This window comes from Hemicordylus capensis, chromosome 1 (genome assembly GCF_027244095.1).
Source record: "Hemicordylus capensis ecotype Gifberg chromosome 1, rHemCap1.1.pri, whole genome shotgun sequence".
NCBI classification, from domain to species: Eukaryota; Metazoa; Chordata; class Lepidosauria; order Squamata; family Cordylidae; genus Hemicordylus; species Hemicordylus capensis.
In genome coordinates, this window is record NC_069657.1 from 67,307,911 (window position 1) to 67,333,268 (window position 25,358).

Here is a 25,358-nt window from a genome sequence, read left to right on the forward strand (position 1 = left end):
GGGCAAGGAAGCTACCTGAATTTTTTCAGAGGATTTGGGCAGAGGGCTGATTTTTGGTGAATTGTTGAAGTTTACGCGTCTTTAAGGTTTTTCCTCATAATAAGTTATAATGGAGCTTTCAGCAGCCCCATAAGTGCACTTGGGGGTTGCTGGGGTGGCCCAGAGCGAGTGGTGGTGTAGTGCACATAGGGTGCCAACCACCCCCATGGGTTTCTGACCCATGGGGTACAGGGTTCTGTTGTTTCTGAGGTATTCTGAGTGTGGATTCTATGATAGCAAATGAGATTTTCAATGAGACACCATGAATCCACTCTAATTTGCTATCATAGAATCCACACTCAGAATACCTCAGAAACCTAATGGGAGAAAACCTTAAAGATGCATAAACTTCAACAATTCACCAAAAATCAGCCCTTTGCCCAATTCCTTTCAAATAATTCTGATAGCTTCCTTGCCCCTACCTGGCACTACCACCCACCACACTCTGCTCTAGGCCACCCCTTTGCCCCCGATGTGAAGCTATACATTTGCTGACACCTCCATGCTTCTTTATGGAGAAAAACCTTAAAGGTGGTTGTTGGCACCCATGGGTGCTCCACAATAAGGAATAATGGGCTGGCTCGAGTCCCATTATATCCTATGAGAAAAAAATAAAAATAATTTTCAAAAATTCATAAAAAATCGTACGAGTGTCCGATTGCTTTGGGGTTTGGACGACAGGTACCCCTGGGTGCCAGCTACCATCCTACCAACTTATGGATGTCCGAACCAGTTCGAACCAGTTCAAACCTGTTCGAATTGAACCACCCCTAGTTTGGTTCGAATTTGAACCTGCAGTTCGAACCTGATGGCTGGTTCGGTTCGAATTCGAACCTTCGAACCACCCTGGTTTGAATTCGAACCGGTTTGAATTCGAACCGGTTCGCACATCCCTACTGGTCATCCTGTTCTTCTCTTTCCTTCAACTTTTCCCAGCATTACAGACTTCTCAAGGTTGCTGGGTTTTCACATAATGTGTCTGAAGTATGGTAATTTGAGCCTGGTCATTTGTGCCTCGAGTGAAAATTCTGGTTTGATTTGTTCTATGAGCCATTTGTTTGTTTTCCTGGCTGTCCATGGTATCCTCAAAAGTCTTACCACATTTAAAAGTTGAGAAAATGTTCATTTCACAGTACCAGTACCATGCCTGTTATTTTCAGCAGTTCTGTGCAAATGTGAATGCTGCATTTACCATCCAGCATTTCTCAGTTGCACCTGAGATGATGAAAAAGTCTGTCCATTTATACTGAGCAGGAGAGGGCTTTATTATCATGACAGAGGGTGTTGTGTTGCTGTCCCGATGCAGAGTCCTATGTCAAGAGTGAGCCCCATCTCCAGTATCTGGGTGCATAATTTCTTCAGACTATTAAAAGCTGATATGCAGGTGCAGTTTTGCAGTAGCTGGATATCACTAAAATTTGCCTCCCTGCCATATTTCCCTACATGTGGTGGGTGAACATGTTCAATAAGACCTCTTACTCCCATAAATTTGCAACCAGAAGACAAAATCTGTGTAGAAGAGGAAATACAGGCTCTGGTTTTGTCTAGCTTTAATAAGAAAATTTGGATCTGATGTAAAATAACCAAGAAGTTGCAAGATGGGCAGTTTGAAAAAGTAAGGTGGAAAGTGGGAGATAACTAGCAATGTAGTAATAAAAGGTGGGGGAAGGCACTCAATAATTCATATGACTGTCTCTTTCAGGGCAGATTCAGTTCTGTGGTAGGAAATAGCAACAGAGAATTAACTCAAGATTAGGGATGTGCAGAACATTCTGCACTCATAAGGGGCCATTCTAAGTGTTCCGAGCTTGGAACAGAACGTCCTTCAAATGATGGACCTGTTCCGGGCTCAGAATAGAACAGTCTGTTCCGAGTTGGAACATTCTGAGCATTCTGTGAGCTATTTTGGATTCCAGAATGCTGCTCGGAATGTTCCGAGTCACAATGGGGTTGTTCCGTCGAACAACCAGCTTGACCAGTAGTTCCAGTAGAACATTCTGGGGATTTAGTGTTCCATTCTGAACTTGGAATGGAACACTAAATCTATTTAGTGCACATCTTTATTCAAGATATCTCTTCAATAGTCTCCGTTAATGCACTCGTTAATTATTTGGTTTGTTCTTTCCTGTCCCCCCCTGTACTTTAATTTACTGGGATCTGCACTACGGAGGTTGCCGGGTTCAACCAGGATTGTGGAAGGTCAGAAATACCCCCAAATTCTGTGGCTCCTCCATGTAAAATGGTCCCCTACACACAGAAAACTAGAAGGAGAAGGATACATCAAAACCCTTCCTATCATCTAGTTTTCTATATGAAGAGAGGTGTAGTGGTTTTTTTTATATAGAGTAACATTCAAATCATGTGAGCTGCCACCTGCAATCAAGGCTGCCCCTGGGATTAATAGTGCCTTGTGTGAGGGATGGCTTTGGTGCCCTCTGCCGCCATGGTTAGTGTATTGTGTTGCCAAGTTGTGCAGCCTATGCAAGTTCACAGGCCTTCAGTTATGCCCTCTAGGTAACTCCCTGGTTTACTCACTGCTAAGGCAATCAGGTATTGGTTTACTACCTCGTGGTGAGGTTATGTGTATCAAAGACATAACCAAAACACACATCCAAAGTTGAAACTGAGTACAAAATGTGGACATTTTGTGAGCTGCCCCAAGCAGTAGTGCACCGAAGGGATGTGGTTTAAATATTTTAAATAAATAAAAATATAGTCTAAATTGTAATGTCTCAAATTTGTATTTACAAGTGCACATTTCATTGCAAATTTTATATGGACAGAATTCAACAATCTGATTTTTTTTCCCCCTGATTGTTTATGTAGACATCTATATGGAAAAAAATCAAAAATTAACTGAGTAGGCCAAGATTTGTTCTGATACAATAGTGCATTGCCATTTCACTTCTAAGTAGCATTTTTAAATTGATCTTGCAGAACTGTCATGAAATCAGGCTCAGAACTGGTTAAAGCAGGTTTGCGTGCCTTCTTTGAAAATGCAGCTGAAGATCTTGAGAAGACATCAGAAAATCTTAAACTTGGAAAATTTACTCATTCCCGAACACAAATTAAAGGTGTCTCGCAGAATATCAACTATACGACTGTGGCTTTGTTGCCCATCTTAACATCAATCTTTGAACATGTTGCTCAGCATCATTTTGGCACTGATCTGCTTTGTAAGTCTTCTCATTTTTTTATCATCCATTTTGGAAAATTATTTCAGGTTTAACAATGGATGCATGTGTAATAGTGAATACCGTATTTACCTGAATCAAAGCTTGTGTCCCCGCCCCCCGACCGCCAATTCTTTGATGTTAGAAATTGGAGGGTCATCTTACATTCAGAGTCCTCTTCCTTTTGGATAAATAAAAGTGTAACCTGTATTTAACTTGCATTTTAAAGGTAGTTGTCTTAAATTCAAAGTATTCTATTTGGCTAAATACAATATTTGACTCTGTTCTCTGACATAAGCAAGGCCAAGACCTGAAATGTCCTGCATTCTAGCTTCATTTTATTATTATGTACTTGCTGTTCCCCACAGCGTACACCCCACACCCTCCTTTCAATCTGGAAGGATTCTGAGAGAGACTTAGATTGAAAAGTATAATTACATGGGGATGCTTCCTTCGCATCTGACACATGGGGCCAATTCAGATATAATGCCAAACTTGCGGGTAGGCATAGCTGAGGTTAAGCTCAGCACTGAAGCTGAGAATTGCGCCACACACGATTCAGTAAGTGAGGTTCCACTACATCCTCCCACTAGCTAGAGTCATTCCTCCTCCTTCCTGGTCCTCCCAGGCTCAGTCCTACCATTTGCAGCACTGCTTGCATTACCAGATTGTGGGCATGGTGTCAGTATTTTTATTTTTTTATTTTAACATATTTATATGCCACCCAAAACTCACATCTCTAGACAGTTTACAACAAGCAAACAAACAAAAAGTTAAAACATTAGTTAAAATAAATGACAACAGAAAACTTAAAACAGTCGTTAAAACAAAATAAATGATATAGTAAAAGTTTAAAACAATGTTCAAACAACATTTAATTAAAAGCCTGGGTGAACAGGTGTGACTTTAAAGATTTTTTAAAAATTGTCAGAGATGGGGAGGCTCTTATTTCAGCAGGAAGCGCATTCCAAAGCTTTGGGGCAGAAGCGGAGAAGGCCCGTCCCTGAGTAGCCACCAGACAAGCCCGTGGCAAATGCAGACAGACCTCTCCTGATTATCTCAATGGGAGGTGGGGTTCATAACAAAGAAGACCTTAAATATCCAGGGCCCAAGCCATTTAGGGCTTTATAGGTTATAATCAGCACCTTGTATTTTGCCCAGAAACTTATCGGCAGCCAGTATAAATCTTTCAAAGCAGAAGTAATATGGTCTCTCCGAGATGACCCAGAGACCACCACTGCCTCAGAACCCACCTAGGCTTTGACCACCTCCCCCATACACTCAGAGTTTATCCACTCCCACCTAGGACCACCACCCTGCCATTTTACAAGCCACATCCCTTTTCGTACCCACCCCACTGTTTTGAAGTCTCTATTTGGGACTGTCGGTACACTCTTGGAACACCCCTACAAGAGGTGGTGGGTATGAATTGACCTGTGTCTGAGAGCAAGAGTGTCCACAAAAGAAACAGTGTTCAGCACTGACACTAAAGAGCAGCCTAGGCAATCAGGTATAGAAGGAAGCATGGCCATCGCATCCAATCTTTATGGGAGTCTGCAAAAGGCTCCCTGACACCCCAGAACCACATTCCTGCATGGCTACTCTAAGGCATTTCCAAGACCAGATCTCTAGAGCCTTTCATCCCCCCAACATATTTTTCACATTCCTCTTTTAGGCTCTAACACCAGTGAGTAAAGTCACATTTCCCATCCCCCACTTACAGGTTAAGAAACACAAATGTGCACTTGAAAAAGTTTTTTGTTTGTTTGAGAAGAGTGATTTATTTAATTACTAAAAGTGTTTGCAATGCATGGGGCACAGGTAGGGTTAATGTGAGAGTGTTATTTTGTTAGTGGGTGGGATTGCGCCTTTCTCTGGTGTGCTGTGTTATTCTTCAGCACTTTAAAGAGAAGGAAGAAGTCTGGTACATCACAAGTGTCTGTTGTGGTATGGGATGGGGGGACGTTTATCAAACATACTGGCAGAAGGCTCACCTTATCTCCTGTGCTTTGGCACTGTTACTCTGATTCCTTTGTACTGGGAATGCCTGAGTAACACAGGCTTCACCAGAATGCTGATTACATAGGAACATATGAAGCTGCCATATACCAAGTCAGACCATTGGTCTATCTAGCTCAGTATTGTCTTCACAGACGGGCAGTGGCTTCTCCAAGGTTGCAGGCAGGAATCTCTCTCAACCCTTTCTTGGAGACACCAAGGAGGGAACTTGGAACCCTTTGCTCTTCCCAGAGCAGCTCCAACACCTAAGGGGAATATCTTACAGTGCTCACACATTGTCTCCCATTCATATGCAACTAGGGCAGACCCTGCTTAGCTAAGGGTACAAGTTGTGCTTGCTTCCACAAGACCAGCTCTCCTCTCCTAACGATGGAGAAGGGGGCAGAGACTAAAGTTCCAGCCCTCAGCTTTGAGGTGTGGGGGTGGGGAGTCCAGAAGATGGTTGTGTTGTGGCTTCTCCTGGAGATATCAGCGTAGATGTCCATGTGGTGCCCTGTGGAGTCCACTACAGCTTGAAGGGCCATGCTGTAGTAGTGCTTATGGTTGTAGTACTTGTTGCCCCTCCTCGGTTGGGTGAGAATTTGCATATGTGTGCTGTCAATGCACCCTTCCATGGCAGGGAACTCCATTTTGTGGAAGCCTCGCATCACTTCATCCATGTGTCACCCACCTGAATCATATCCTCCAGGAAGACCTCGGGAGAACTGATAGAAGCTGCTCATATTGTGGCATAGTCCTAGACTAGATTCCTGACATCTTATTCTGGGTGGTCACCTCCTTGAATTTCTTCTTGAGGTTCTGGATTCTTTCCTTGCACTATACCCCAGTGCATTGGAAGTCCCTCTGCACCATCTACCTGGAGATCCAGGTGAAGGTGCCCTCATTCTAGAACTTTTGCTCCAGTCTCCCAGGACGTAGTCTGAGGTCCATAGGTCAACAAATATACCCATCTCCACCTCAGTCCAGAGCTTTGTCTGCACTTTCTTGGGGGCATCCCCAGCCTGGTTGGTCTCCTTGGCTGTGACAGTTGCTGATTGCGATGCCACAGTGCTGGACTCCGACGTTGCTGGTGGCAGGTGACCCCATTGGCAGTAAAATTATCTGGGCTGGGGTCATTCACCTGGTCCATTCAAAACAAGCCCTTTGGTGCAAACATGTTGCTCTGTTTGGAGTATGGGGGGCATACATCATTGTATAGACAAACGTCTATACAATGCCCAGTGTATAGACAAATGTATTTAATTACTGTAGGATTACTTCTGCGAGGCAAACCTACAAGGCTATTTTTGGATAAGGTGCCAAGGAAGCAAGAGTTGGCATGGTTCCTAAGACAAACCCCGCCCCCGGTCTTATGCCCATTTCTGGTTCTGTGCCTTTAAATGAGGAAAATCTAGGAACCTGGCATGCCTGTTGCCAGGCAGTGAAAGAAGGGAAGTGATGAGTTACTAGGCAGCAGAAGGCAGAGTGTTCCCTCCAAGAAACAGCCAGTGAGAGACAAGGGTTGCCTAGAGCTGACACATTTTGGAGCTGCTCTGAATCTCCCTCTCTGTGGTTTGTGGGAGGAGATTCAACATGAATTCCAGATACAATGGGTGCCGAATTCAAATAACACGATGGGGCCAGTTGACCTATGGTTTCAGCAACCTGACCAACTTGAAACTGAGGGTTCAAATCGAGGTTTCAAAGCACTAGTGGAATCATGGTTGGGGGAAATCCTGCATTCAGATGGTCAGACACTCCAACCTCAGGTACATTTAACCACGGTTTGGCAATATCTCTGAACTGGCCTACAATATTGCTGTAGGATAGTGTATCCTCCCCCAAGAACCTAGTTCTCATTAAATAATTGTGACTGTTTTCAACTTTCATCCCATAATTTGCTTTCATTTGCATCATGCAAACTCTGCCTTCCCATTTTTAGTCATTTCTTTAGTGCATTTATTCCATGGAAGTTATCAAAAATCACAGGTGTAGCTATAATTGAAAAAGGAGAGACAAATGTCCCTGAGCCTCTGAGGTTATGGATGCAAGTCCTTTTGAGGGTGAAAATATAATTTTTAACACAGGAATAAGTAAACAACTTCCTGAGTGTGATTAGATATTCAATCTAATTTGTTACCAAATTCAATTTTCAGTTTAATTTGTCACCAGTCTAATTTGTCACCTTTATTGAGAGGATGTGGTTGGTGCACTTTCTTCTTATAGGTATCCTATGGCTTACCAGATATTTATTTATTTATTTAGTATATTGGTACTCCATTCCAAACTCGCATTTCTGGGCAGTTTACATAATAGACAGACGTTCAAGAGATACTGCTTGTCCCAGCATAGAGATGCATTGATGGGTGGGCATTTCACCTATTAAAAGCACAGAAAAGGGTTGATAACCCTCCTAAGAATGCAATAGGCTTTGATTATGTAAACTTGGTGCTTAGCTGAGATACACCAATAAATATGGCTGGAAAGTATATATTATTCTTTGTGGTCATCTGTGCACAAATATTTTCACCCACAAAAGAATCTATGAGAATGCCCCTTCGCAGGTGCTCAGATGACCACTCAAGGAACTTCAGTTATAGGTAACCAACTTGTTTTTCTTATTCAGGCATTGGTAGAAATTGTGAGTGAGTTACAGAGAATTAGAAACTAGAGATTGTGATCTAGAACCCTTTAAACTCAATTAAAAACACACACTTATTCAAATGTCTTTTAGGACAGGCTTCAAACAACAGTATAGGATTTTTAAAATTTTGCCTTTATGTATAGAATTTGATTAATGAGAGTACTGCATTAATGAATTTTTAGAATTGTGTTAAATTCTAAAATATATTGGCAGCAGTAGCTAGAACATTAACTGAAATGTAATAGTGTCCATGAGACATCAATTGGCCATCATTTGAGTGGATTTCATAGGTGATATGCTGGATTTTAAAAGATGTATTGACTAAACACCTAACAATGTTTACTTTTTCTCTTTCAGTAGGGGATGTCCAGGTTTCATGTTATAGAATACTTTGTAGCCTTTACTCTCTTGGAACTGGAAAGAACATCTATGTTGAAAGGTATTTTCTGAAAAGAATTGAACATACTAAAAAAAACTACTCTCATTCTATTACTAACGGTGACAGTAGCACCAAAATACAGTATTCTGTAGGAATGAAATGTTTGTTTTAAAACATGTAAATTCTGCTTTTTTACAAGTAATTAATTCAATAATTAAAAACATTAGGGATTCACCAGGGCTTTTGTGCAATGTGAAAGGCAGCCCCAACAGAATTGCACAATAAGGCAGCTAAGGAATGACTTAATTGCACTGTGCAGCCTTTCAGACTGCATAGCAGCCCCAACAGGTCCCTAATATGTGCATGAAATGTATTTTGCATTCATTTTTGAGCTCAAAATGAAATGCAGATGGCCAGGGATGCACCTAGGTATTTTGGGTGTTTGGATCACCTGGACCACCCAGCCACGAACCACCACCACCATCCCGGTGCGAGGCTCCGTGGTTTTTTAAAATTAAACTCTGCATGTTCCGCCCAATCTCCATCGTTTAAAAAAATATTATTATTACTGTGGCCGAGGGGTAGCTGCGGGGTGGGGGAGAGCAGTCCTTCTTCCCTCTCCCCCTTCCCCTAGTGATGGAGGGGGCTGGAGCAATGCTGAGCCTGTCCGTTCGGACCAGTGTGTTCTACCGACTGCGTCTTTTGCCAGTGTCACGGGTGTGCGATGATTTTGCAACTGCACAGATGCGCCTTGCAGTTGGCAAAAGACGCTGGCCTGAACGGACAGGCCCAGTGATGCTCTGGCCCTGCCGCCGTGGGGGGGAGAGGGGAGAAGGGCTGATCTGCTCCCCCCCACCAGACAGCCACCTCTCGGCTGTGATAATAATAATTTTTCTTAAACACAGAGGTTTGGCAGGGCCGGCACAGGGTGGCAGGAGGCCCCTGACTCTGGCCATTTGGAGGCCCCCCCAGACCTTGGAGGATCGGATCGGGTCCCCAAGGTCCGGGGGTTAAAATGCCTCTACACATGGCCAAGACATTTTCACCAAGCCTGGCAGTTTTGATGGAACAAACGCAAAACATTCAGAGAGTTTCGGCCATAGGGAACAATGGGGAAACTCAAAACACCCCATTTTCTCCCATATGTATCTCCTAGGGACACCAAAGTGGGTTGTGTGGTATGGCATGATGGGTGCTACCTGCCACTCAACCCACAAAAGAATTGGGCAAGCAGGCGCTTTTTAATAATTTTTTAACCTTTCCCCAAATTCCTTTAGGGTCCTATGGGGATTTTGGGGAAAGGTTAAACATTTGTTCCCAAGGATGGAATTTGGGGACCATTCTTCAATTCAAATGCAAACCAGGGTGGACACTGGCAAGCTGGCTAGCAAAGGGGACAATTCATGCTTGCTACACCAAGACCAGGTGGTGAGGTGATAAGATGATGTGGTGACAAATTGCCAGAGTAAGGCAGAACTGGTCAATCTGGTGTTAATTCTGGACACATCAAAAGAGGTAGGGGGTGTGTGGAGCACAAGCAAACCACAATACAATGAAATAAGCCAGGATTTGGTGAATATCTATAGCACCAATCCTGGCTTTTTAAACACACCGTAATTAAAATAAATCATCGCTTTGTGTTACATCTGAACTGACCTTCTGTAGAAACTTGGATAGTTATGGCCCATATGTACAAATAAATAACATTAATCAAAAATAACAATATGTGCTCCCTTCACCACTAGCATTTAAATCAATTTATATGGGATTAATCCATTAATTTCCCTGTGAGAAGTATTGATATTAATATTAATAAAAATATTAATCCATTCCATAAAGGTTACTATTTGCATTTAATATTGGAAGTTACAGGGGGGAAATGAGTGTGGACCAAGAGAGATGACAGCTTCTGCTGAGATTTGGTCCCTAAGAGTGATTTTGCCTGTGAGTCATGAGAAATTCTACAGCAGCTCAAGGAGGGCAATATCTTGAGCTGTTACTTTTGATTATCCACAGAGATTGGTTTGATGTGGCATTGCCTTGCAGATTAAAAGATACTTAGAATTCCTAGGACTATTTCATCTGAAAATATTTCCTATATAAAGAACCCACTGGGGAAACATTGCGAGCGAAGTATTACTGTAAAAGTAAAAGTGTGAATTTCATGAGGAACATGGCTGAATTTCTTAGACTTGTATTCCAATAAAGGAATGTATATCTGATAAGTTTGAATTTTCATATCTTTTCTCCGTTAGACATACAAATATATATTACAAAAAATATACTGTCTGTCTATTTGTCTGTCAGACCAGAGAGCTTGTGGTAGCAAGCATGACTTGTCCCTGTAACTAAGCAGGGTGTGCCCTGGTTGCATATCAATGGAAGATTAGAAGTGTGAGCACTGTAAGATATTCCCCTCAGGCTCTGGGAAGAGCAGAAGGTTCCAAGTTCCCTTCCTGGCTTCTCCAAGATAGGGCTGAGAGAGATTCCTGCCTGCAACCTTGGAGAAGCCACTGCCCGTCTGTGAAGACAATACTGAGCTAGATAGACCAATGGTCTGACTCAGTATACGGCAGCTTCCTATGTTTGTATATATCTAAAATTTCCTTCCTCCCCCTTTCTCGCTGACCCTTGAGTGGGCATGAAGCCTGGTAATGTACAAGGCCAGAACTTGCAGTGGGAAGCCAGTTTTTGCCTCCTGTATTCTGGTCCTTTCCAAGGCTAGAGACATTTTACTCTTGCTCCAAGTAGGAGTAGCCTGCATGCACAAAACTGGAATGGAGTATTCCAGTTGGATCTGCATATAGTAGGTGTACATGGGCTTTGAATAGTAAGCATTCCTAGAATCAATGGTCAGTATGATTGGGCATCTGCCAGGGGCCACCACCAACTGAAATTCCTGAGTCTGGTGTTAGATGCTGCCATTTCATTTAGGAATAAAGTGAGCAAAAAGAGGTAGGAAAGGAAATGGCAGCAGCAACTAGAAAAGAATGAAGAAAGCTGAAAGAGGAGAAGTGAAGTTGTAGGGGGTGAGGAGGAGAAAGAGCATGTCTCAGCCCCAGGCACCTGCCTGTGAGAGAGAGGAGAAGTGGCAACAGAAAGAAGAGGGAAACCCATGAAGAGTTCGTTCCCCTCCTGGCAACAAAAAACAATTGCCAGGAGGGCAGTATCAGAAGTCCAGTGCAGTGCCAGCAGCAGCTGAGGGAAACTGATACAGCTTCTGGGACTAAGGATGCAACTGATTTTCTGCTGTGCAAGTTGATGCTATTCACCTTCTTCCTGGTGCTGCTGCTACTCTGGTCATTCCTGTCCTGTTTGGAGGAGCCCAGCCTGCTGGGCAGGAGGCAAAGAGGAGAGCTGGTCTTGTGGTAACAAGCATGACATCTCCTTACCTAAGCAGGGCCTGCCCTTATTGCATTTGAATGGGAGACTACATGTGAGCACTGTAAGGTATTCCCTTTCGGGGACGGAGCCACTCTGGGAAGAGCATCTAGGTTCCAAGTTCCCTCCCTGGCATCTCCAAGATAGGAAAGATTTTTTTTTAATAGGACAAGATTTTTTTATTGAACCAACAAACTACCAAAGCATACAGTATGTTGCCAAAGCACAATTATATACAAAGTAGTTTGTAAATCATATATCTACAAAGATTTACACACAAGGATTTGGAGACCCAGAGGGTTGTAAGGTATATGCAGACAGTACTGCTATTCAGGGATGGGGGATTACAAGGCACATCAGGTAATCGGGGGGGGGGGGGGGTTACGTCCAACATCCATTTCCATAATTTGTCCCATTGCTGTTTAGAAGAGATACACTTGTCTTTTTGCACATAACCATACAAACTTTTCCAGAAGAGATTTACTGTCTCATCCACGTGAACCTCTTGGTTGCGTCTTCCCTCCCTATTCCTATGCAGGAGCATTGCATAAATGACATATAGGTTTACTAACCTGATTACAAGAAGGGGAACGTTCCAATTCCCTAGTATGAGGGCACCTGGGCTGAGAGAGATTCCTGCCTGCAACCTTGGAGAAGCCGCTGCCAGTCTGTGTAGACAATACTGAGCTAGATAGATCAATGGTCTGACTCAGTATATGTCAGCTTCCGATGTTCCTGTGAGTCCCTTGCTCAGATATGCTGTTTGCTTCAGCCTCCAACTACAGGTTTCAGTTCATGTTACAGGGAGGAAGAGGAGAGGAGGAGTTGGAGGAGGAGTCACTAAACTTGTTACTGGAAGGCTCAGGGAAGTGATAAGCAGTGGTGAAGAGAGGACCCACGAGGTAGATGGTAGCAAGGAGATGGTCCACTGATGCCCAAGAATCTTTAAAATCTGTGTTGCTTTATGATTGTGCTAGACTAAGGCCAGTGAGGAGGGGTGGGAATAAAAGGCCGATTGTCAATTCAGATTACTTCTCTGTATATTCTGAGTTGTGTGTGTTTTTACAGTGTTTAATTCTCTTATATATAGGCAACGTCCAGCTCTTGGTGAATGCTTAGCTTCCCTTGCAGCAGCAATTCCAGTAGCCTTTCTTGAACCTTCCCTCAATCTTTACAACCCACTCTCTGTCTTCAACACAAAAACTCCCAGAGAGAGAGCTAGTAAGTACTCTGCTTCAGAAAATATAAAGTCTTTTGCATTTGAAAAATTAACTGCCCCCCCCTTCCCCCATTGCTAGACCTTTTGCTATACTGTATTTGAAACAGTACTTTCCTGTATCACCTTGGATAGAAATATTTTACTGAAATGTTTTTGGAATTTCCCTTGTATGAAAGCATTCAAGTGCTCACCTGTAACCTGAGGTGGTGCATTGCAGATGCAGGTTTACTAGCTTTGCCTGATATTTGTGGCTGTTAGGTCTAACTGATATGGAGTGAATAAAAAGTTCCATAGAGCTGAATGTAGCTAAACATCCATTGCAGCTGAACAGTAGAGGGAACTAATGAATCATGTTTGCAGTCACAGAGAATCTTCCTAATATTTGACCAAGGAAAGAGAAAGTAAAACATGTCGCTTGGTAGAAAAAAAAATGTAAATCATGATAGAAATAAAATTATTTAAATCATGTTTCAACTATTCAAAGTTATTGTGTGTTAACTTGTGCGAAATTATTGTTATCTTGCATAATATAAGTTCTAGGTATGCCCGAAACAGTAGAAGAAATGTGTCCAGAAATCCCTCATTTAGATGGCTTAATGAAAGAAATAAACAGCTTGGCAGAGTCTGGAGCCAGATATACTGAGATGCCACATGTGATTGAGGTGATCTTGCCCATGTTGTGCAACTATCTATCATACTGGTGGGAAAAAGGTCCTGAAAACATTCCAGAAAGTGCTGGGCCCTGCTGCACAATGGTAACCTCTGAGCATCTCAGCATAATATTGGGAAACATTTTGAAAATAATCAACAACAACCTGGGAATAGATGAAGCATCTTGGATGAAGAGAATAGCAGGTACTAATGGCAAACATTTAGGGTTTTAAAAAACAAACAAACCCACTGTTATATTATATAGCACAGAGAAAATGTTAATTCTCTCATAGTTGAACTTTCTTTATGAAGGTTTTCCCCTCACAATTACCGTATATACTCGAGTATAAGCTGATCCGAATATAAGCCGAGGTACCTAATTTTACCTAAGAAACCAAAAAACTGATTGACTCGAGTATAAGCCTAGGGTGGGAAATGCAGCAGCTACTGGTGAGTTTCAATAATCAAAATAAATGCCAATAAAATTACATTAACTGAGACATCAGTGGGGTATATTGTGACCAGTATATACGGTACTTTATTACAGGGGGACATTTTAGCATGGGCAGATAGATGACTCGAGTATAAGCCGAGGCTGATTTTTTCAGCACATTTTGGGTGCTGAAAAATTCGGCTTATACTCGAGTATATATGGTACATGTACTCCGAGGCTGCCATCCTAGGCAAATTTACAAGGGAGTAAAGTAAACACTGAACCCACTGGGACTTGTTTCTGAGTAAACATGCATAAGCTAAGGCTGCCACAATGTCCACATGTCCACAATGACTTTCCTGGGTCCACCCCCCTCTCCCCCTGGTTATATAAATCCAGTCTTCATTCCATACAGTGTGCTTAAATTGTAAAACGAAGATCAGGAAAAGTTAAAAATAGCCCCATAAATTAATAGAAGAATGTACTTTATTATGATGCATTTTGTGCACAGAACTCTTATGTACTATGCCAAAAAAAGGTTAATTGAATGACATCTGTATGCATGTTTCAAAAAATGAGAAAAGTCCTTCATTGTTGAGTAGGTACTGAGCTTCATAATTTTTTTAAAAAAATATTCTTAATGTATTTAGAGCTCTGGAGAAAAACATATTTTAATCAGGTATTTTTAAAAGTTCTGAACATGTGATTGTTGAAAATCCCAGATACACATTCAGATGTCTAAAAATTCAAATATACACCGGTGAATACTGGCTGTCACCTAAATGTGATTTTCGTAATTTAGTTTTGCTTATAAATGGTGACATTCCAAAAATTAATCTAGGATTTTCAGCATCCACATATTGATGTGAACAATCACCAAATTTTGGACAGTCACTGCATAATAATATTTCACTGGGGTAAGTTGGCATTCTGTAAACCATCCTGGGACTTTTTGTGAAAGTACATGATACAAATATTTTATATATACAAATAAAATGTGGATGTCATTATGTTTCGGTTAATAAAAATTAGGGAAATATTATTCATCTGGGATCACAGTTCAGTGCAGCTATAAATGAGAATTGAATTCATTTGGATATATACTGTATTACTAGGAGGTGAGGCCTGTCGATGACCAGGCGAAATCATTTTGAGTAGATTAGACTTACAGGAAAGTTCAAGAAATTAAATATATGTCACAGAATTTTGTATTAGTGTGCTTACAAAAGGGAAGTAAAAGAACAGTTTTAAATTTGTTGGATTTCTACTTCAAATATTATTTGTTTTATTGAATAATTACCATCCCTAATGAATTTGAACCATAATGAATTTAAATCTGAAAAAGATCTACTGCTTCTCCTGGGTATGATGTAGTTTTTGAATTATTGATCTGAATATGGAGTGTTAGAACGCTTTTGAGAACAATAAGTTAAAATATGATCATTATATTCAGAATTTCATCTAAAAAATTTAAAAAAATATTTAAGCCTTTTCCTTAGCATATTCCAATGTAAAAAAGTAGTGCATTCAGTTGATTTAAGTGGCAGGATTCTGTATGCAGCTTAGTATCTGTAAGTCATCAGGAAGTATGACTTCATTTTGCACAAAAAAATCTAAAAACTCTTTAGTACTCTGTGTGTGTGTGTGTGTGTGTGTGTGTGTGTGTGTGTGTGTGAAATTTGCATTAAAATTGAACTAATATGGTATAAATGTCTTTTCACATGCATGTATTTTATGTATAGTGTATGCTCAGCCAATCATTAGCAAAGCCAGGCCGGATCTGTTGAAAAGTCATTTTATTCCAACTCTGGAAAAACTAAAGAAGAAAGCCATAAAGATAGTGATGGAGGAGGAGCAACTGAAAGCAGACAGTAAAACTGATACCCAAGAAGCAGAGCTCCTCATTCTAGATGAATTTGCAGTTCTTTGCCGAGACCTTTATGCTTTTTATCCCATGCTGATCCGCTACGTAGACAACAACAGGTAGGAGAAACTAAAATATATTAAATGGATTTATCTTGAACCTATAGTCAAATTATATATATTAAGAACCTGAATCTGAGGTAGAAAATGCGGTCCATTCAATTTACTGGATTCTCCTATGTGGTCTATGTGCTATTCACACTATTGGGTTTTCGGACATGTGCACAACTTATCTCAGAACCTTCCAAACCTCTATCCTATGAGTTTGGGCAGTAGCCCACCCCTGAACATTACTCACTGCATGTCCCACCAAATCTCCTCAGTCTTGCATTAACCACTGCAGGAACCTCCTTTTCCATTCTGTATTTTGTACAATTTAACCCCCACCTCACCATCCCCAAAGTATTGTTCTGGTTTACTGTCCCTTCTATTTAAGTGTTTTTTGTTTTTTGTTTGTTCTTATATCATCTCGTTATATACTTGGCCTGTGCATGAATGCAAATGTTGGGATTGGGTCTGACCCAGTCTAATCTAACCCCCAAAATGTCAGTTTGGGGTCCTTTTGAGACTTTTGTTTCAAAGTCAGAGTCAGGATTGGAGTTGGATCGGAGTTAGACAAAACTTATAATATATTTTTTAAAGTAACCGCTGATACTCACTGTGAACCTGGAAGAAAAGTTCTCTTACACCAGAGAGTCGCAGAGGAAGTGAGATAACATCAGCAAATCTGAGGGGAAATAATGTAACACCAGAGAATCACAGAGAAACCTGGAAATTGGCTGCTTGTGAGCAGTAGCGGCCGATGAGGGCAGCAGTGGGGGTGCGACAGGAGGCATAATTAAAAATAAATTAGCAGGTACTTACCAGCATTAGTGCAGTGCCTGTAAAATGTCTCAAGAAGCGGCTCTCTACTCGGTATCCCATGCAGGGTGGCGGCGCCCGGTATCCCATGTGGGGCAGCAGCATGGCCCTGGCCTCTGTGCAAGCCATTTGTGTCGTCAGCATGGCCTCTATGCATGCAAATTGCCTCTGTGCACACAGAGGCCAGGGCCATGCCACTGTGAACCTGGAAGAAAAGTTCTTGCACACCAGTCAATTGCTGGTCAATTGACCAGCAAAACAAACAAATAAAACAGCAGCACGATCAGAAAATACATTCAAACAATCCCACCAGTCCCACAACGCACCAGAGTGGTCCGAATTCTACCCGCAGTGTAGCAGAATTTTGCCACTGAATAAGAGACACTAGAGTCTTTATGTTCAAGTAAGAAGTTCACTAACAAATTGTTAGGTATACAAAAGCACCCGGGGCTATCAGAATACCGAGCCAGCAAGGGTGCAGTTAAACGCTTCCTGACATCTTGATAAAATTCAAAGTAAAGTAACACATGGTCAACTGTCTTGATCTCATTAGCATTGCAGGGATATAGTCGCGCCTCTATCAGCCACTGGTGAAATCTATCATACAGTAAAGCAGATGGCAAGGCATTAAAACAAGCTCTAGAAAAGGCCCAACGAAACTTAGAAAAGGTGATAGTGGTCAAGTATGGGGCAGTAGCGAAGCCTGCCCATGATTTTAAAGGCCTATATAGTATTGGAAGGTGAGCTGTCTCATTCTGTAGCTCAATGTCAGAAGGACGTTGGCATACCAGAGCCTTTGCTCTCCGTAATCCCAACTCCAAGAGTTGTTCAGAGTCTAACCCTATTGAAAGCAATGTGTTAAATATCCCCTCAGACCAAGTAGGCTGGTGGGGGGGGGACGGAAAGGAAGAAAGATATTAAACCTACCAGCTGCAAGTGAATCTTCAGCCAGTAGTTAATGATAATCCTCCAAGCCCTAGTTTCCACTTTTAGAAGCCCTGCCTCTTGCCGGAGCACTGCATTAGCGGTGCATTTAGGAGTGTTAAACAGCGCTCTGAGAAAATCAGATTGAATTCTTTCTAATAGGGTAAAAATGTTATAAGCACCCAATTGGGCTCCATAGGTAAACTGTGACAGGGATTTAGCTATAAACAGCCTAATGGCCGCTGATATGAGACCAGATGTAGCATTTCATCATTCTGATTCCGAGTTGCAAATCTGAGTTGCAAATTACTCTCGCAGAGGAATATCTTCATTTAGTTAATTTTTGCTCTTGCTTGTCCTATGCAGCTTCAGATTTCTTTTGTTTGGTCATTATAATGATAAAGATCTTTCCCTAGATAACAGTAATATCCTACTAGATCGAGAGTTTTGATATTGCATTGTATGCTGAGGGGAATTCTCATTTCACTTATGCACTTTGCTTTAGTCTTCTTTGCATTTATTTTAAGGCTCTTTTTTTTTTCTATTTCCATAACTAGGTTTTATAGATCTTCCTGGGCGGTAGCTAAAATGACTATGTCATCAGCATATCTTAGGTTGTTAATGTTGACACTATACAGTGTTGACACCATATGACTTTCATAGTGGGAGGTAATTGTGGGTGGTATGCAATGAGGTTAACAATGTGGGTAATGGGAAAGGGGCCCAGGTACTTATAGTCCATCTTTTTGGAGGGACAGGTGGTGCAGAGGTTACGGGTGGCTAGTCATATTGTGTCTCCAACCTGAAGGTGGGTACCAACAGGATCTGGATCATGATCCATTGAGACTCATCAAAATGGGTACTGCACCTGCGTAGGATCCTCACGGTGGGATGCTGCAGCTCCTCGAGGTATTTGTGCCTTGCCTCCATGCCTCCAGCGTGGTGGTATTTAAGGTGGGCCTTAAATACCATGGTCCCCAGTTCTTTTCTGACAGCCGTTGCGAACAGACCTCATGCTGTCACTTCTCATTCGGAATAGTTCCTCTTCTGAGAGTTTCATGATCTTTTTTTTAAAAAAAATATTGACAATGGAACGGCTTGACTACAATGATGGTGCTACTGACCATCGACTACGAGAACGGATTAAGGCTGAAGAGAAAAAAAATGTTTAAGAGGTGTGAGGGCTGCAACACAAAACTCACCTCAAAGGATTTCCATGACTTCATGGAAAAAAATTCACCCTAAGATGCAAGGAATTTTAAACATAAATTTCCCTTATTCTCCAGAGGTTTTTTTGGTTAAATAAGACTAAATCCTATATTCTTACCAAGTATACAGAGCTGTTTTTGTATATGATTACTGCAGCAAGGATCTTATATGCTGCTAAATGGAGACAACAAATAATCCTGACTGTCAATGAGTGGTTATTAAAATTATGGGAATATGCCACTATGGCTAAGGTTACTGCTTACTTATGGAATACTTCAGATGAAACATTTATTTCTATTTGGGAGTCTTTCATAATTTACAATTTAGCACAGAGTCAACACCCTCATCCAAGATTTGGTTTTTCTTTCTAGAACAGACGGCTAAATAAAATGTTATTTCTGTGTGTGTGTGTGTGTGTGTGTGTGTGTGTGTTGGTTGTTGTTGTTTTTTGTTTGTTTTTACAATTCTTGGCAAGGGTGGTTTTGTCTGTGTGTGTGTTTTGGAAGATGGAGAACAGAGGGCTGCTGAACCACCCAATTGATGTATGTAATTATGAGATGTCCAAGTAATGTTAACTGTAAAGTTACTTTTATCTTTCTTTCTTTTTTCTATGTCTCTTTTCTATTTCTGTTATCTTGTTGAAAAAATAATAACAAAATGTTTTTTTTAAAAAACAGACATTCAATTATATATATATAGATCTCATTTACAAATATTCTAAATTTATTGAGTGAAGTAATGAAGTGTTATTTTTATTTGGGCCTGAGCTGAGTTTTCTCTGTTGTTTTTTGTAATTTGTTTCCTTTTGTACATTTCTGCAAAAAGAAGAAGAAAAAGAGAACGGATTAAAGCTGAAGAGAAAAAAACATTTAAGAGGTGTGAGGGCTGCAACGCAAAACACCCCTCAAAGGATCTCCATGACTTGTGCCTTATTTGCTTGGGTGAAGGGCATAATGTCTCTACATGCAAGATCTGCCTAACTTTCTTGAAGCAAATGAGAAAAAATTGGGCTCTTAGGCTTTGTGCCAAAAAATATGCAGCTTGGGGGTACTACTGGACCCGGCTCTCTTTTGGAAGCTCAGTTGGAGGCGGTGGCCAGGAGTACCTTTGCGGTTAGTACCACGGTTTCGGCTAGTGCACCAGCTGCGTCCCTTTCTCAAAAAGGCAGATCTGGCCACAGTTATCCATGCCTTAGTCACATCACGGCTGGATTACTGTAACGCGCTCTACGTGGGGCTGCCCTTGAAGAATATCCAGAAACTGCAACTAGTGCAAAACGCGGCAGCTAGGGTTTTATCTGGAGCTGCCCGGTGGGAGCACATCACACCCATTCTGAAAGAGTTGCACTGGCTGCCAGTTCATTTCCAGTTCAAGGTTCTGGTTTTGACCTTTAAAGCCCCTAACAGTTTGGGCCCAGGGTACCTGAGGGACTGCCTGCTCTCAAGGGTTGCTGCCCGCTTGATGAGGTCATCTGAGGGGGCTCTGCTCCTGGTGCTGACAATGAGGGAGGCTAGGTTGTCGTGCACTCGGGACAGGGCCTTCTCTGTTGCTGCCCCCAGACTCTGGAATGCTCTCCTGGTGGGTATCCGCTCCTCAGACTCAATCACAGTTTTTAGAAAGCATGTCAAATCGTGGCTTTTTACCCAGGCGTGTATATGATTGTCTCTACTGCTGCTTCTTGTATTTTGTACTGTGTTTATGTTTGTGATTTTTTAAAATCACATTTGTTTTTATAATTTTTAGCTCAATATTTTAATGTGTCTTTTTTATAATCTTGTTTTTAAATTTTATTGTGAGCCGCCTTGGGATTTTCTTAACGAAAGGTGTGGTATAAATTTAACAATAAATTTTAAAAATCTACAATGATGTTTTGAGCCCATCGACGCCGGGAGAACCCTTCCCATCGACATCAACACTGAGGACTGTTCCACTGGAACCATTGAAGCTCTCGATGTCCACTTCGACTTCGAAGACTTTCCGTAGCCCTAAGCCTCCGAGTTCTTCACGTGAGAGTGTTTCTGCAGGGCATTTGAAGTTGAAAGGAAAGAGGTCATCTAAAGAGGACTCCACTTTGGCACCTACACCGAAGAACGTGAAGAACATTGACTTGACAGGGGATCAACCCCCCTCCATTGGGTTTACAGACTATTGAGACTGAGCTCCCTAAGAAACTGATCTCCAGGGAACCTCTCAACATCGAACAGCCATTGATGTCAATGACTTTAATGTCACGAGCAAGGTCAATTTCACCAACACCTACTCTGGTCCAGTCTTCTGCATCCTCGACACCGACAGATAGATGTCGAGATGTTCCGTTGACAGATACCAAAGACTCTGATTTTGACATTGCCTGATGCAAGTCAAACTCCTGCCTCAACATTGATGGCTAGTGACAGCTGTCGACATCAAAGCAAGTCACGCCTCAATATCAACCACTGGCATGACCTTCGATACTGAAGATGGAGAAGATGATAGAGACACTGGTTTGGACCCAACTACGGCCTGAACTCTGCTCCCCTTCCTGGATTCGAGTACAATCATGCCTTCGACAACAACTTCTAAGGGTTTTCTGCCCCGGAGTGTGGATCACCTGCAGGAAGACCTGACAGTCACAGGGGTACCTGCTCCTGCTACAGAACAACCCACTGCTCCTCAGCCTCTAGTATGTTATGTGCTAGCTGCTGCCCACCTAGCAAGTACCTCTTCATGGCATTCATGCGGTTTCTGTCACTGATCTGCGGCTGCTGTTACCTTGGCTACCACTGGTATAAGGATATCTTCTCCAGGGTTCCCCTTATTCCCTATGATTTTCAGGACAACAGAACATGGAAAATGGCCCAACTAAAATCATATGACCTGGTAACCTCATCTCTTGCACAGGTTCAGCCAGTCCACACTCTGGCCAGCGGCAACGCCTCCATTTCTCAACATAGACCTGCTCCAATGAACAAGTCAGTGGCAATTCAAACACTTACTTCACCACCCTCACGCTTGATGGTATTCTCTACCACTCAGACAGTGGTCCGTGACCCTAATCCAAAGTTTGTTTCCACTGCAGAGACACAAACTCAATCACAAAAGTGAAGTCTGACAATGTCTACTGAGACACAGCTACTAATCCTTACATTACCCGCATGGTCTTCCTCTGAACAGCATGGCTCATCGAATTTTGAGTCTGATGCTGATGACCCGGACCTATTGAGTACCACCTGTCACACATGTCTCTCCTACAGAAGAGATGGAAGCTTATCATTTACAAATAAAAGAGATGGCTGATGCCTTTGGCCTGGACTTAAAGTCTCAGTTGGCAAACATTGATGACCTGGTCTATAATTTCACGGGAAAATCAAAATCCATACAGCTGGTGGCTTTACTGATACTTCTCATGATCTTCAGGGCAGCACAATGCTCATGGGAAGTCATACACACATGCACTCCTACTTCAAAGAGATTAGAGAGTTTGTATCATGTTCAAGAATCAGCAAATACTTACCTTCTGACACACCTAGCTCCAAATTCGCTTGTCATCGACTATGCAACAACCATAAAGTAGGGAAGATGTTACACCACACCTGGGGATAAGGAAAGAAGCAATTAGATCTCCTGGGCAGGAAAATATACTCCATGGCCTGCCTGTTCATCAAGAAAGCAAACTATTTGGCCTGCATGGCTAAATATAACCACTGTCTGTGGGAAGTATTTCAACAGGATTTGGACACGTTTATGACCAGAAGATTTAAAAAAGTGATTCAAACAGATCACTGATTCAAACTAAATCTTCGACACTCACATGCCAACAACTCAGCACTGCAAAGCATCTAGCCGAAACTGTGACTAGATCTATGACTACCGCTGTGTCAATAAGACAGCACTCCTGGCTTCACTCTTCCTCATTACAGAATGATATGAAGGAGATCAAAGATCTGCTGTTCGATGGGGAAAGTTTCTTCAGTGAGGAAACAGACTCCACCATGGAGAAGTTTAAAAAGTCAAAAGTTATGGCAAAGACCTTTACAGCCTCTTCTTCTTCATCTACCTACACTTCAAGATATAAGGCATATTCTAGACAGAGGCCAATGTTAAGACAACAGGACAGGAGGGACTTCAGGAAACAATACTGTCCTTACCACAGATGTCCCTACCAGAACAAGAATAAAAACAATGAAGGACAACATACCAAGCAAATGGAGCCTCAGAAGCATCTTGAGGTTTGTGAAGTTTTGAGGTTTGTGATCACTCACTGTTGCAGCTACATCTCCTGACCCAATCCCCCTCAACACTTCCACCATCAGGGACAATACCATAATCGTGTGCAACCAACTCCATCAGGTTTGCGACTCCATCATTAATTCCAGCGACCAACTCTATCAAGCTGGCATGCTATGACCCTGCATGGCACCGCATAACATCGGACAGCTGGGTCTTCAAGATAGTCTCCATGGGTTACACCATTGAGTTCAAAGTTATTCCAAAGTTCTCCAGAGTGAGATTCACTCAACCAACCCCTTTGCTGAGGGAAGAGATGAAGGAGCTGCTAGCAAAGAGTGCAATTGCCCCTATGCAGTGGGCACACAGGCAGGCAGGCTTTTACTTCTGGTATTTTCAGATGCCAAAGCAGGGAGGCAGAATCCAACCAATTATGGATCTTCACCACTTAAATTTGTCCATGTGTAAAAATTAAGAGTGATAGTGTTGCAGGAGATCGTGCCTCGAGGAGCTGCGGCATTCCACCACAAGGATTCTGCATAGGCGCAGTACCCATTCTTATGGATGTCAACGGATCACTACCAGATCATAAGTTACAGATGAGCAAACCTGTTTTTTCAGTGGTTTATCAGTAACTTGAGTGTAGTGCTAGGCTGCCTCTAAATGGTGTTGCTAGTTTTGAAATGTGGTTTTAATACCAGTAAGTCTTTCCCCCATATTGTATAATTGTATTCTGGTGGGATTAATTGATGGGGAAAATATACTCATGGGTGCAATGTACCAGTCAGTTCATTGCTCTGGAACAGCACTACGGCATCTGGCTCTAGTACAAACTCACATTGTGGATCTGGATTCTGCAATGCTGGAGCTATTATTATTTCTTGTTTACACAGTCAGACAGGTGTTATTGACTGGTTTGTTTTATGAAGACATCGAGTCCTTCCCAAGGACCTGGGATGCCAGAATTTTATTGTCAATTGTTATAGATATCATCGCAGAATATAGGCTGTTCCCAGTAAAGCTGCTTTTTGTAATTGGCTGATGGTGATTTCTGTGGCCCCTAAGGTGTTGAGGTGCTCTTCAAGGTCTTTTGGAACTGCACCCAAGGCGCCAATTACCACTGGGATTATTTTGGTCTTTTTCTGCCACAGCCTTTCAATTTCAATTTGTAGATCTTTGTATTTTGTGATTTTTTTCTATTTCTTTTTCTTCTATTCTGCTATCCCCTGGTATTGCTATGTCGATTATTTTAACTTGTTTTTCTTTCTTCTTGACTAAAGTTATATCTGGTGTATTGTGTGGCAGATGTTTGTCTGTTTGTAGTCGGAAGTCCCATAATATTTTTACATCTTCATTTTCTTCAACCTTTTCAATTTTATGGTCCCACCAATTTTTGGCTACAGATAGCTTGTATTTTTTGCAGATGTTCCAGTGTATCATCCCTGCTACCTTGTCATGCCTTTGTTTGTAGTCAGTCTGTGCGATCTTTTTACAACAGCTGATTAGGTGGTCCACAGTTTCATCTGCTTCTTTACAAAGGCGGCACTTGCTGTTTGTTGTTGATTTTTCAACTTTTGCTCTTATTGCATTTGTTCTTAGTGCCTGTTCCTGCGCAGCCAGTATTAAACCCTCTGTTTCTTTCTTCAAGTTGCCATTCTTAAGCCATTGCCAGGTCTTGGTGATGTCTGATTTTCCACTCATATTGTGCAAATATTGACCATGCAGGGGCTTATTTTTCCATTTTTCTGCTTGGTTCTTGACTTGTTCTTTCTTGTAGGCCTGCTTTCTTTCATTGCTGTTGAATAGTTTCGTGTTATTGACCATCTGAAGTGCATCTTCTTCACTGTCCTTGATATATTCTTCAAGGCCTCTTTTCTCCTCCTCTACTGTTTGATGGACTTGTAGCATTCCTCTTCCACCTGAGCTGTGAGGGAGGTATAGCCTATCGACATCACTGCGGGGGTGCAGAGCATGATTGATGGTCATGATTTTCCATCGTCTCTAGCTCTGCCTGGGTCCAGTCTATTATTCCTGCAGTGTATCTGATAACAGGTATAGCCCAGGTGTTTATGGCTTGTATGGTGTTCCCGCCATTGAGTTTGGACTTTAGGATTTTTCTAACTCTCCTGATGTATTCACTTCCAATTTTTCTTTTAACTTCAGTGTGTGCAATGTTACCAGCCTGGAGAATGCCCAAGTATTTGTAATGTTCTTTCTCTTCCAGGTTCTTGATCTTGCTTCCATTGGGCAGTTCTATTCCTTCTGGGTTTTTTTTAATTTTTCCTCTGTTCATTATTAATGCAGCACACTTGTCTAGT

The 25,358-nt window shown here is 41.9% G+C and overlaps 1 protein-coding gene across 23 annotated transcripts in view; it reads left to right on the top strand.

The window, feature by feature from the left end:
* Nucleotides 1–25,358, top strand: part of RYR3 (ryanodine receptor 3) — a 644,727-nt gene that overhangs the window by 461,841 nt on the left and 157,528 nt on the right. For 22 of the 23 annotated variants that reach the window (XM_053280309.1, XM_053280347.1, XM_053280383.1 and 19 more), the window contains 5 exons: nucleotides 2,977–3,215; nucleotides 8,212–8,293; nucleotides 12,705–12,835; nucleotides 13,368–13,688; nucleotides 15,660–15,900. In XM_053280309.1, coding sequence (XP_053136284.1) covers nucleotides 2,977–3,215; nucleotides 8,212–8,293; nucleotides 12,705–12,835; nucleotides 13,368–13,688; nucleotides 15,660–15,900 — 1,014 coding nt within the window. The remainder of the gene's footprint in view (nucleotides 1–2,976; nucleotides 3,216–8,211; nucleotides 8,294–12,704; nucleotides 12,836–13,367; nucleotides 13,689–15,659; nucleotides 15,901–25,358) is intronic. The other variant, XM_053280328.1, reaches the window with a different exon arrangement.